This window comes from Motacilla alba, chromosome 3, assembly GCF_015832195.1.
Source record: "Motacilla alba alba isolate MOTALB_02 chromosome 3, Motacilla_alba_V1.0_pri, whole genome shotgun sequence".
Lineage (NCBI taxonomy): Eukaryota > Metazoa > Chordata > Aves > Passeriformes > Motacillidae > Motacilla > Motacilla alba.
In genome coordinates, this window is record NC_052018.1 from 83,762,113 (window position 1) to 83,776,490 (window position 14,378).

General features: G+C 34.1%; 1 protein-coding gene across 1 annotated transcript in view; it reads left to right on the top strand.

Annotated features, from left to right (window-relative positions):
* DNAH8 (dynein axonemal heavy chain 8) overlaps positions 1-14,378 on the top strand; it is a 117,270-nt gene that overhangs the window by 982 nt on the left and 101,910 nt on the right. Inside the window, 11 exon segments of the mRNA XM_038132165.1 lie at positions 253-446; positions 1,068-1,202; positions 2,673-2,757; positions 3,612-3,760; positions 5,117-5,306; positions 5,666-5,829; positions 6,842-7,018; positions 7,377-7,490; positions 9,920-10,027; positions 12,298-12,399; positions 13,700-13,846. Coding sequence (XP_037988093.1) covers positions 253-446; positions 1,068-1,202; positions 2,673-2,757; positions 3,612-3,760; positions 5,117-5,306; positions 5,666-5,829; positions 6,842-7,018; positions 7,377-7,490; positions 9,920-10,027; positions 12,298-12,399; positions 13,700-13,846 — 1,565 coding nt within the window.

A 14,378-nucleotide genomic window follows, 5' to 3' on the forward strand; every position in this document is an offset into this window, starting at 1 on the left:
CATTCACTCCACAAAATGCACGTGTATAAAAAATCGTTTTTAAAAAATGTCTCAGTCTTCATCTTGATATTTGTAACCTATCATAAAAATGTATATAATGTCTGGCATTTTAAGAACTGGAAGAGGATTTGATGAGACTATTAAATTTATATACCTGGAAAGTCAGTTTTGCGATGCTCCTGTCTTCTGTAGAAAGGTAGACTTTAAACGTCTGGATTGTTATAAACATAATCTTCTCTTTTCAAATTTCAGATTTCAGAATGGCAGGAGCACAAAAAAATACTAAAAAAGGTTCAGCAACTGCAGAAGACGTACCCAGACCTTCTCTGACAGCTCAACGATTAGCGAGCATTTCCTCTTCGTCTCGTTCTTTTGGAAGTCAAAGTTTTTCTAAGATTTACCGCCCTAGTGGAGTTCCGAGTGTGCAAAGTAACAAAGCAAAAAAGGTTATAAGTTTCTGGTTCTTTCCTCAGATTATTAAATTCAGTTGATATTAATAATTAATTAAAATATTTTATTTATTTATTTTATTTTTGTTTAGACTCAGTTCTTTTACTAAATTATTTCTGGCAGAAAGTGAGTCTTTTTTTTCCATGTTTGTAATATTTTAAAATTTTAAAGTGATAGAGGTCAGAAGCAGGAGATATTAGCAGAATATTTACATAGAAGCAAAGCTGTACTCAGCTTAGTTCCTGCAAATATTTACCCACACTAGATACTTTATTTTAAATGGCTGTTTTAGCCTTTCTGTATTAATTTAATAAATTGAAATTTTGATTGTGAACAAGGAAACCAGTTAATGTCACGTAAAAATCTTAAAATCTAACTGTAATATTCATAATATTTGTTTTTAATTGACATATCCTTAGATTTGACTTCACATCTTCTAATAATACTTAATAATTTGTTCTTCTGTTAGCCTCTGAAAATGTAGGCATTCTAAAATTAGGGTATTTTACAGCTGTAAATACAAGACAGTAGATTTCAGCATTAGTTGCAAGTTAAGTAGCAGGTCATTGTGAGTACTTTGTGTATTTTTAGCTTGAAAGTCTTACTTAATGTTTTAGATTCAATATGAAAAAGCAAGAGAAGATCGAAGAGCAAAAGTTAATGCTTCATATAAATACATATTTGAAGTTCTCAGTGCCAGGGTAGGCTTAGACATAGCAACTGTGGAGGAAATGATATTGGACGTCCCTTCGGTGAGTCTGTTCTGTATGCCTGTTGGTTTAAATTATTAAATTAAATATGTGGCAGATTACCCCTTTGATAGAATTATCCATCATTTTGATTGTTTCTGCCAGAAAATGTGATTAGTAAGGCACACAATCAATCTAAAAGTATACTTGACTAAATCTTTCAGCCGAGTTTCCCTGCAGATTTGCAAATATCCCCAATTTTTGATTGTGTCTTTTCCATCTTTCTTACCTCAAGGAAAATATAAATACTGCTGTTATTTTGATCGAAGGGTTTCTTTTCACATCTACCAGTTCCAAACAGTTTCATCCATCTCAGACTGACTTTATTATGTTCTAATTATGATCACTTTGTTTGTTAGGCAAGTCCTCAATGAAATTTCTAAGTGCAAAAGTGGGTAACTTACGGGAGCATTTTGAAAATTAGCATATTGCTAGTAATTAGAGGGAAGATTAATCCTGCACCATTTAAATGCTACAGAAATGTTTGAAAGACCCACTAAGAAATCTCCGTGTTGAGCACTTTATTTATGTTTGGATGTTTAAAAGATTGGGTTAAGTGTGTTGGCAGAGTGTATAGATCTCAAATGTGTGGAACTTCTGAAAGCTTTCATTATTTTTGTGTGCTTAGTGTTGTCTTTCATGATGTTTCAAAGTGATTAAACAAACAGGAGGAAACAGTTAAACTGTACTTTTAATAGATTATCAAAACTCAGTATGGCTGTTGTGAAAAGATACGACTCAACTTCTCTGATTAGGTTTTTGTTATTTGACTGTTGTACCTGATTGATGTTATTTTTATCTGTTAAGAGAGATTTGACTTGGCATTTAAAACCCAGCCAGATAATACCTCCTTTGATAAAATCAATTCTTAGAATTTCAGTTTTACAGCTCCAAGCTGGAGTGCTTCTTGTAGTAGTGAACTTTTTCCTGCTTTTTGTTGCTGCGCTTTCAGCCCTTTAACAATTTTTTCTTTTTCTTTCACTATTTTGGGGGTGGGTCTTCTTAATGTTTCAACCTTGTTATTCACTAGTGCTGAATTAAAAGTGAAATGCACTTTTTTTATTTTCATGTAGTGTTGTCTTCTCACAAGAGTGGCTTTAAGTTCTGTCAACCAGAGTGTCACTCATTTTCCTATCATTGTTCTGATTCAGGTTTAATATTTGTTTATTTGGGGGGAAAAAACATGCTTGTAAGAAATGTACCACAACTAGAAGTGTATCTTTTGTCCCTGAACAGATGATGCATCTCCACACATGCTTGTTAACCTTTTTTTTTGATGAGGAGGAAGCCGCTACGGTGGCTGAGTCCTACAGCTGAATGCTTCCTATCATCTCACAATATTTGGGGATAAACATTTGGGGATAAACAGTGCCAACAAAACTTTAAACAGTAGCATGGTCAAATTAGTTTTGCACCTCTTAAAGGCACGTAAAAATATTTTGAGTAACACATATTCACTCTTTGTTGAAACAGTTTGATGCCTTTGATTCCTTTTTTGCCAAGGGAGGAAAAAAATCATTGAAAATTTTCTATCAAGAAGGAGATCCACGAGGAATAGGTAAATGTGTAGCATAATAATACAGGCACATGTAACAGTGCATTCTATTGTTCATTTAATTTGAGGTTTCTCAGAATAAAATCTGCTTCTGCTTTTGCTTGCTCAGAATTTTGCAAGCTTTTGCTCTGAGGACTGAAAATTCATATTTTAAATGCTTGCTTCAAGTCAAATTATATAAGAAAAAAAAATCACAATTTTAGCCATTCCTGGAAGAAAGACTATAAAGTGTTATCCTGAAGTACTGAATTGGTTGTGACTTTTTCATACGTGAGTTTTGCCTGCAGTTTGTTAGAAAGCACTTTCATAAAACCTATCTCTGAATTTACATTTATTATAAATACTTGAAATTTTTCACATTTCACATGGATGGTAGAGAATTAGAATGTAATGTCTGAAATCCCTAATGATTCACTAATTACTGCAGATATTACTGCAGTTCAGTTACTTATTTATATTGAGCTATCAAATTGCATACGAATATATCCACAGAGGACCTGAGGCAATCTCGAAGTCTTTCCTTTCTCACTTAGACCTGACATCTTTTTTGGTAGGATAAATGAAAATAAGGTACCTTAGTCACCAGTAAATTGTTTCAGAACTATGGGCCTGAGCAAATTCCCTTTTCAGTGCATTACAAAGCACCCTAATAGGTTTGTAAGATACATGTTACATGTTTGGTGTAGTTTTCTAATAGTGTGATTAATTACAGTTAGAAATTATATTGGTTTTTGCTCTCTGACAAAAGAAGAAAATAAATTATTTATATGTTCAATTTTATTTCCTTATATTGATTTTAAGCATTTTATAATACCCTCATTTTTAAAAAGAGTCATACCTATGAAATTCCTTTCCAGAGTGTGGTCGGGTAATTCCAGATGTTGAAAAAGGAAGTAAAATTTTTCAATTTTATTTGGAGAAGACACCAGACAAAATCCTCGGACTATGCTTATATTTCGTTCGCTATAAGAATGACACGTCCATAAATGATAAAACTATACATGAGGTACTCTCTCATTTATTTTAAAAACTAAAAGCTTTAAAAAGAGCTATTTTTTGTTTCATTATTTTTTTCACAGTTGTCACATAAGTTACCAGTAACTTTTTTGCTCTCCATTTTGGGTAAACAACAAATAGCTGTATGGCTTCAGTAATTACTTGGGAATTTAGTGTCTTACAGGAATCTTGTTAAAGAAATAAGCATTAATTTCTCATTCTTCTTGGTATTTTTCAAGTGGACAAAGCTGCTAAGTATATTTTAATTGTGATCCAAATCCCTAAGCTACAAGGAAACACTGAGAAGACTTTATTGCAAATACCAGGAGACAAGCAGTGTACCTGTGGCTTTTTATGTGTTTTGATAAATAAAATACAAAATAAACATTTATCCTGTGTAAATTATGTGGCATGAGATTTTTTGCTTTACAAGACAAATTCTTATATAATTGTGGGCCTCATTATTGTTCATAGCTACATGTCTTAGTATTTGGGCCGTGCTTAAGGGACTGTAAATTGATAACAAATAGTTTCACATATGTATCTTGTAATTAGTATTATTTCAAATTCTTCAGACAGAAAATCCATTATTAGTTTACATGTTTACATGCTTAGTTTACATGCTTATTAGTTTACATGCTTCTTATTAAAATATTCCATTCCTTTTGAGACCCAAGAAGGTGAAGGAGAAAAAACACTATCAGAAGTGAAGTACAAGTTCTGTCTTTATCAAGAGCTTCATTATTGGTCACTTAATATCACTTTTCCATCAAATGCCTTCCCAAATAATTCCAAATGCTGAAGGGATAAGGAGAGGAAATTTATGTTCTAGGAAGTTTGTTACATGATGTATGTTAATACTTGCTTATTTTAAGGACATTTTAAATACTGGCATATTAGAAATAGTCAGACCTTGTAAAGTTTTGTTTTGGAGAGTAGGAAAAAGTTTAACTTGATTCAAAATAATATCTTTTTAGTCAGATAATTGCTTCTTATATAATTTCAGATAGGGACATTCAGAGAGTTTTTTGCTACTTGCAATTCATGAATTAGTACCTAATTGTGAGTGAAGGCATTTTTCTACCATTTCAATATTTCCAAACTCTGTAAAATAGATAAATAACTGATGTAACAAAAGCATAACTAGACAGCTTTTTAAAACTGTATTAAATAATTTTTGACTTCCCTTTTTTATTGAGAGTACTGTCTTATGGGCACAATGTAGGTATGTAATATAATGATTTTCTCTCCTTAAATTAAAGTTTTGTTTGGCATATTGAGTGCTTTTATAAACATACATGGAACTTATATTACTGTTTCTAGTGTAAGTTACTGCTTTGATAACAATAATATTTTTACACTGCAGGAAATTTCCTTTGGTGTTTTGGATGCCACTGATGGACTCCTACCTGGTATTAAAGATGTCATAGAAAAGGTTTTTCTCCCTGCTGTCCTTGAAACAAGTAATTGGGGTAATTTAGGTCAGTCTAAAGAGGATACAAAAGACAAGCAGAAATTTGTGGAAACAATTAAGAAATACATTTCATTTTTAGGAGGTAAGCATTGCATTTAGGAAACAAACTAGAGGAATTCTGCTTAAGGATTTCTATTTAAAGGCAGTAGTGTATAGATAAGGCACTCATCACATTCTGCAAGGAAAAATAAAATTATCCATTACTTGCATAATATATACATGGGTGGCTTATTTTCTTAAGAAAATAGTGACACATTGCTTTTAAGGAGCATCACTGCATTTAAAATCAGATATTTATGCTTTATGTGAGTGCAGTAAATTGCTATTATATAAAAACAACACCAACTGCAGATGTATAGTTTCAAATTTAAATTGCTTTGACTGGTGGAAATTTATTTTGAAGTCTTAATTGGTTTGGTATTGTAATTGCCTTTCTCTCAGGTGCTGCAGCATGCATTGAAGGAACAGTGGAGTTGAAAAAAATAGATCACATTAATTTTTCTGAACTCCAGACCTTTGATAAAATAACGGCAGCGGCTGACAATTATGACACAGTTAACCAGCTAGAGGAAGTACTTATGATATGGTATAAACAAATTGAACATGTGAGTTGCTGTTTTAACACATCAATTCAGCACGAATATGGATGAATATTTATAAATTATATGTGAGACTTGCCTGAAGTTTGCCAAAGGCTTTGGCTGCATCTTCACCCAAACTAAGAGAAGTGCTCTGCTTCTATGCACAAGGGGAGTCAAGCAGGTAGTCCTTATGCCCAGGAATTTACATTCTAGTGAGAATAAGAGTTTCTGAACACTTAATTCACAAATAGTAAGAAGAGAACAGAGGGTTGCAGGTCTAATAACACTGATGAGGACCACGTATGTATATAGAGCATACCTAAATTTACATTACCTGTTAAGTTTCTACTGCCACTTGTGGTGGGAAGTACTGCTCTTAGAAAGATTTTTGAGCAGGCCCAGCAGGGCGTATTTTATCCTGTGTAAGTCTTGCATGGTAAGGTCTCAGTTATCCAAGATGCTAGTGTCTAAAACTTCCATGAAAAAGAGAGAATCCTTCGTCAAAATATGAATCTGTGTAGTCAGGGATATACTCTACTGATAAGGCATACTATAGTTAGTGTGTTTAGTTCACAAGAATAAAAATGTTAAAGACATGTAAAAAGAGCTGACTCCACACTTATCAACACATAAATGGATAAATTTATGACTGATATCTAATACTTTTATTAAACTAGTTCCTGAAGTTCTGGACAAGTGAAATTACATTTGGTGCATTTCAATCTACAAATTCTGGTTAAAGGCTTATCAGTATATGCTGATATTCACCCAGGGTATGACAGCAATTGAACCTATGTATTAATTGCCTTAATTTCAGTTTAAGAATATAAATTAAGTGCAATTCAGACTTGGAAAGCTCTTCCAAATAGGAACCATTTTCATGTGTTAGTAACTGCAAATAGGAACCATTTTCATGTGTTAGTAACTGCAAGTTTGTTCCTTTCTAAGTGAGTTTCCTCAAGAGCGTTTCTTCTCTATAATGACTCTTCTATTCGCTGTAGTAGGCATTTGATTTTTTTTTTCAATTGGGTTGCAGGTTCTGATTGAGAGCAAACAGCTGAGGAGAGAAGCTAAGAACTCAGGTCCACTGATGGAACTGGAAAACTGGAAATACATGTCTGCTAAATTGAACTTTATTATTGAACAGATCAAAGGACAAAACTGTAAAGCTGTTATCAATGTTCTGAAAGTTGCACACTCTAAAATACTAAAGGCAATAATATTTTTTTCTTTTTTATGCTTTTTTTTTTACTATAAAGGTTATTGTTTGTTTGCTTGTTTTTATTTCATTTAAGAGAGATTTGCCAAGGCAAATTAGAAGAGGAAAATTTAGATGTGTTGCTGGTGTGCTGAATGTATCTAGACAAAGAACAAGACATTTCAGGGATGCAGCAAAAATGATCATAAAATACATTATATGTGTAATAAATACAATAAATTAACTTTTATTGCCTGCTTTGGCAAGGCCTCTTAAAAATTCATTTACCAAAGTTTACTTCTGGCAAGTGAGTGCAAGTTAAAGAAATAGTTCACTATGTATGAAGTTTTTCACAGTACTCTTTTCCCACTAGTCATGGCAAGAATTAGATGGCAAAATCACAGATGCAGCAAATGAATCAAAGGATAATGTGAGATACCTAAGCACACTTGAAAAAGTTTGTCAGCCCCTTTATACCACTGATGTTGTAAGTATGCCTTTCACCATTCTTTATGCATAGTTCAGGTATTTTCATAGAAATCCCAGAGCAAAAGAACATTTCCCTTCCTTATATTTACTTAAAAAGTAATTTTTTCTAATTTATATTTCTAAATTTCCTGATTTTTTTTCTAAAAGCTTGTCAAGCTAAATGTTGAAGCATTATTTTTATTATATATTTCATAAAATATAGTATTTTGAAATATGTATTTAGTAAATAAGCATAAATACATACAATTGTCTAATAAGTCATTCCTGCTCCTGGTATTATTTTTAAAAGCTATTAAACCAGCTACATATTTTAAGATATGAAAATCTCCATATATGTCTTCCCCTGAAAATGCCATGTGTGTCAATGATCACATAAATGTAACCAAAGTACCAAAATTTCAGTTATATAGAAAATAATGAAACCTTATAGGGTCCTAAATGGGCAAAACATTTTTTTTAATATGGAATATAGTATTATCTGCTTCTATTTGCAGAAGTACCTGCGAGTCAGAATTTAGACAATTTGGTTGTCCTGGTACACCATTCAGTGGTAGTTCAAGATATTACTTACTAGGTATAATAACTATGAATTATTATAACAGGTCTATTGCAGAACAGAACGAAAGGAGTAAATACCCTAGAAAAATAGTGCTCATTCTCCTTTGTTTTTGAGTCTTTCATGTTTTGGTCCTATATGCCTCCAGCTCTCTGTCAGGAAGTGCTGCATTTCTTTTGTATCTCTGGCAGCTTAGGATCCTATAAGGTTGTAACTGAGGGCAAGCGAAAGGGCTTTGATAATATATCACATAGAGCTCATATTGCATGGAATAGTATAAGAAGCAAGTATGATAAGCAGCGTCACTAAGCTGTTTATCTTCAGCTCTTCAAGGTATCACTAGAGGGTGCCAGGTACCAGGCCATAATGATGAACTACCTCATAGGTGTTAGGAAGATAAAGTTCTTTGTATAATAAACAAAGACAGACATTAATGGGTGCATACCTGTTGAAGAGTTCATAATTTTACTTATACAGGATAGTTAATTAGAGTTCTTTGTTTAGTCTGGAACAGTTTAGATTCATGTGATTTTCTGTTTAATCATGTTCCTGAAATCAAGTTAATTTAGGTAGGATTTCCTATGATATTTGGCTTAAAAACAATGATTTCCAAGCTTAATATAGCCTGTTTTAAACAGAACTTCATTCTGTGCAGAGTTGCATGGTATGGTCAACTCTTTTATATATTAGTGAATAAGGAACAGAATTAGGAATACATGTGGATTTATGATGATATTTGGTGTGTGCATAAAATATGGCATTTAGTGTATGCAGTATCACACAGTGACATTTGTGCTGAAGTAGGTTAATATATGAAAATTCAGACTCATTTAGCTCAAGGCTTTGAAGCAGAGAAATTTCTACACAGTCTAGTATTCAGGGTTTTATTTTTTTGTCAAGGATTGAAAAAGAAAACCTATCGACTCAGAATCTCCTGATTCCATTTCAGGGGTGGTGTTGGTGATGAACAATGTGGACACAGATGGTTGTTTTCATACCATATAGCATTTATTTTACTCTTGCTAAATGCAAATGCCTTCTATGTCTATTCACAATTTGAATTTGAGTTTGCAACTCACATTTAATTACAGGAGCTTGGCTTCTCCATTGAGGGGTGACAGCCAAAATTAATTTCTTGATGTTCTGAATTGCAACTTTGACAAGTTCCTGATAATGTTAATGAATTCTACTGTTTTATCTTTTCTTTTGTTGTTTTTTTTTTTCCACCCCTACCAAAATACTTTGGAAGTGTTTGAGCTACTGAGTATTTGTAATGCCACTGTATGATTTTAACAATATGAACATCGATTTCACAAAATATGTGAAAGCTTTAGATGTTTGATATGACACTTGAAGGAATTAGGCATTTGTTAATGAAACTTACATTGTGACAATTATTTAATGAGTTATCTGAAGCGTCTGAATGGAATATTTTATGTAAAGATTGTTATCACAATGAAAGTACATTAGTGCCCTTACCTGAAGGAAAACAAAAGCATCCATCACAGAAAATTGCTGGCAGAAAAATACTTCCTATTGCAGCAAAAAATGCAAGCTTTGCATTTTGAATCAGTGTTCAATTTTGTTCATCAAAATAGAATATTAAAATTATTTTACCTTGTAACATCTTTAATCTGATTTCTTAACCAATGATCAAACTGAGCCATTTATTGTTCTTGTTAGTTGATATTTGAAATCTTATTGAGCATGGTTAGTCTTTTTTAGTAAGAAAACTTTTGGTAAGATGGAATGACATTTTAAAGATTGATTCATGTGACTTAGGGAAATATGTAATTTAGAAGTTGTCAATAGAATGGAAATTTATTTGCTAAGTATAGGAAGTAATTTTTTTCTTGAAACTCTGCTTTGAGGTATTAATGACACAGGGAGTACCATACTTGATAAAGGCTGTGCAAATGATTCACCGTGTTTCAAAATATTACAATACTTCTGAGAGAATTACATCATTACTTATAAAGGTAAGTATATTAAACAAAATAGTAATTACAAAAATTGTGTGACTTTTCAGAAGAAAAAATAATTTTGTTTAAATCAGTAGAGCATTTGTTTAAAAATGGTAGTAAAAAGTGGGTTCTGTGAGGGAAAGGAAAAGAACTGTTGATCACGAGAGGATTAAACTTGGATTGCAGATTTCTCTTCTGAAAGGAGCTTTGTTTATTCTTGGTTCATCAGTGTTAATTATTTTAAATTCTTGATTAATCTTCTGATCGGAATTAATCTGATCAGTTGTTTCCTAAGTCACAGAATCTGCAAAGGCTCTTTTTTTCTCAGCCTGGATGACCTAATGGCAGATGGCCATCAATCTGACTAGGCTGTTCCTCCAAAAAGTGAGAAAGATAAAAGGTTCCTGTTTTCCGAAGCAAGTCGTACTTGAAAAGTTAATGCAATTTCAGATCATAAACTTTCCCTCCTTAAAGAGAAAATGTGCTGTGCATTTATACCAATGTCTTTTGCAGAATTCAGGTATTCACTGCATGCAAAGATGGTTTGTACATTGGTTTTCTAGCAAAGAAATCCTTACTAACTAAACCACACACCTGCAGTAAGCTTTCAGGGGAAATTCACAGTAGACCCTCATTACACAGACACACTTTTTTTTTTTTTTAAATTTACACCACAGGGTCCTGCATAAAATTTTGTTACATTTTAATTTGAACTAAGATATTAAGAAGTATGTGCTCTTTTGAATCTGTATCTATTCATGGCTGTGGCTGTTTTCTATATATCACATTACGTATATGTTACCTATTATAAAATGGGTCTTTGTACATTTGTATATTGACTCTTGCTACTGTCTATTATTTAATGGTTTAAGGGAGTATGTATTTCACTACAGAGTAGAGAAACAAACTGGTTGTAACAAACTGGTTACATGAAGCTGTGCTTGAAATAGCAAGGAAAAAATCTGTATTTTAATCCAGTAGTTTAAGGTCCCTATTTGCTGTTTGTTTCCACTTAATGAACATCAGAAGTGACACTGGAAGTCCTGTCTCCAACTTTATTAGTAATTTTCTTAAAGTTTGAGGCTGCCTTTGGTATGGCAGTTTCCAGTCTTTTTTCAGCTGGGGTACTTAAGACCTGCTTTACAGTACCCTCATGTCAGTGTTGCCTATTTCCCAACATAGAAATGAAACTTGAGATAATTTTAGTAAGAAGGTAATATGAAAGAGGATCTTTAATTGAGGCCCTCAGAGGCAGTTATGGAAAAATGTCTGCCTAAGCCCACCCCTACAAGGATGAGTACATATTTATAGGTTTTAGGAAATTAGCATAATTGATAAAAAGCACCAATTAGGAGTACAAGTGGTGTTGCAATTTTCCTCCAGGTCAAGCCCCTTCTCTGCAGCCCCCTCTTCAGCACTAGTTGTACTTTGTCCATGAGAATGCATCTTGAAGAGTTGTTCTTGGCTTTGGTTCCCAGGTAGAACCAAGATAGCACGGGACTGTGTACCCACTGGGGCTTGGAGCTGTGGAATTTGTTTTGTCTTTCTGCTTAGGGAAAGGCCATGAAAAGGTACTGGGAAAGCTAGCTACTAATACAATAGGTGACAGAGTTACAAACATGTGCAAAGAATACAGAGAACATATAAAAGGAAAAAGGCAAAACCAAAACAACACCATCAGGAGAATTGTTTTGAATTGTTCATATTATTTAATAGACAAAAAAAAAAAATGTCTACCTGTAGCTGTTCTCTGTAGTATGTCTTCTGTATCTGCACATACTCCTCTCTCTCCTTCTGTCATTACCAACTTTGGATTTTTGTGGTTGAGAAGTAGAAGAATGTTTTTTCCTTTTAATAGCCACAGGAAATCAAGGTAAAGCCATTCTGCTAGGGTACAAAATTCTTTAAGAGCAGTCCTTAAATAAGTGCTGCAAGTGTAAAGACAACAATGTAAGTGAAGAACCGTTGGAATTCAATAAATTCTTTTTGTTCTTGAATTTTGATGGATGACATTCTGTGTTTATGTATTGCTGAAATTATAGGACTTACAAATATGTTCTGGGACTTACATGTACTTCTGGGAGTGTTCTCAGAGTTTTTATAGGGTGATTGTTGTATATATTGCATATATTTTTTAGCCACTGTTATTTTCACAAGTGAAATTTATTCCAAATCTGATAGTATTGACACAGGTATATGAGAATTTTATTAGATTTTGTGAAACAGGAAAATTTACTGTTAAGCTTAAAATTACTGTTAAACTTTTTTTCATTTGTCTGTCCTAGGTTACAAATCAAATGGTCACAACATGTAAAGCATACATTACAGATGCTGGCTTGAATCGAGTCTGGGATCAGGAGACACCAGTAGTCATTGGAAAAATGAATGTTTGTATTTTGGCATTTTATTATTTACATGTCAAACCTATTGATTAACTGTTGATATCATAAGGAAGTCCATATCGATATGTATCAAGTGCTTCACACCACTTGGCTTTTTTATTTCATGATGCTTTTAATGTTTTCCCAACGCGCAGCCCATGGGCATTGTTGTAATTACAATAGCTTCATCTTTGTCAGTGTGGTCTGTCACTGACCTTGGAATTGGCATCTTTGCTTTATGTGCAACCAAGGAATTAATATTTCACATCTTTCCATCTTGAGGAAGAGGTGCTATGGAGGAGGGATTAGCTCTGATATGGTACCATCTCCTTCTACCCTGGAAGATCTGGTGTCTGAATAGACCCTGACTTTGTTACAATAGTTTCTTCCCTTACAAGATTTCCTTGGCATACCATGAAAAGTCAGTGTTAAGATAGTCTTCCTCGTCTTCATCTGATGGTGACCTATTAAGAACAAATTAAGTGAATGCAATACGCTATGGCAAAAGATGTGCGGCTGTGGGAATACTGGTTGCCAGTGTTTACTTCATTTCCACCTTCTCCTTTTCTGGACCTCAGTTACTGAGTTCATATCATCCCCAAAAGGCATAGAATTCAGAGGAAGGATCACTTCCCTAGTCCTGCTGACCACACTATTGCTCATAGAGGCTAGGATGCCTCTGGCCTTCTTGGCCATGTGGGCACACTGCTGGCTCATATTCAGTCTGCCATCAACCAGTACCCCCAGGTCCCTTTCTGCCTGGCCACAGTCCAACCACTCTGTCCCCAGCCTGTAGTGCTGCAGGGGTTTATTGTGGCCAAAGTGCAGGACATAGCACTTGGTCTTGTTAAATACAGATTGCTGGATTCAGCCCATTTATCCAGCCTGTCCAAATCCCTCTGCAGAGCCCTCCTACCCTCCAGCAGATCGACGCTGACACCCACGTCTGCAAATTGGCTGATGGTGGACTCAGTCTCCTTATCCAGATCATCAGTGAAGATATTAAACAAGACTGGGCCCAACACTGATCCCTGGGGACACCAGGGTGGCTGCCGACTGGATGCAACACCATTCACCACCACTTTCTGGTTCACTATGCTCTGCTACTGTATGTTCATTCAGATGTTGCATGCACTTTCTTCAGATACTGAAGGAAAACCACTGTGTTTAAGTTGTTGTTGCCTCTTGACTGAAACCAGATTAAGTGATAACTAATAGCTTTGGAATGTCAATAGGTTTGAGTACTCTAGTCCCTCTCTCATAAGCATAGCATAATGAATATGGTATTTATTTCTTCACTTTTCAGGAATGCATGTATCTGTTGAGAGAATATCAGAAATGCTTCCATGAAGCTAGGCAAGAGACTTTGGAAAATCCAGGAGGAAGGGCGTTGGAAGTATCAGAAGTGTACATTTTTGGAGAATCTGAAGCTTTTTGTAGGAGATTAGAAAAAGTGAGTATATTGGGTGCTGTTGTTATTGTAAAGAGGAAGCATCTCTCCAAAGAACAATTTACAAAGTGGATGCTTGCCAACATTTTCCTAATCATCCTTTAAAGGAGTCTGTAGCTCTCTATTGAGAGAATTTAGGCACTTCCACAGAGTAAGTCATCCCTATGATTGATGCAATTACCTCACAATTGCCTTCTCAACTTGTCAATTTATCTCTTTTAGTGTGGAGAGAAATAACCTGATTGATCTAGACTCTGTTTTAAGAGGTTTAAAATTATGTGAAAAATAACACACTTGGTTTTTTTTCTGAATCACATTAAAAATTCATGTTTACTGCCAAGCACAATTCTTCTGATGATTCTGCTGCTTGGTGTCATCTTAACATTTAGCTTGGTAATGCAGTGAAGGGATTTTAAACTAACATTCTTGAGTGGAAAAGGTAATAGGTGCTTCTTGGTACAGAATAAGGTCATACAAGGGATAATCATCACAAGGTGGAATTCTGTGAGTCTTTGATGTACTTTTTCATCCATAT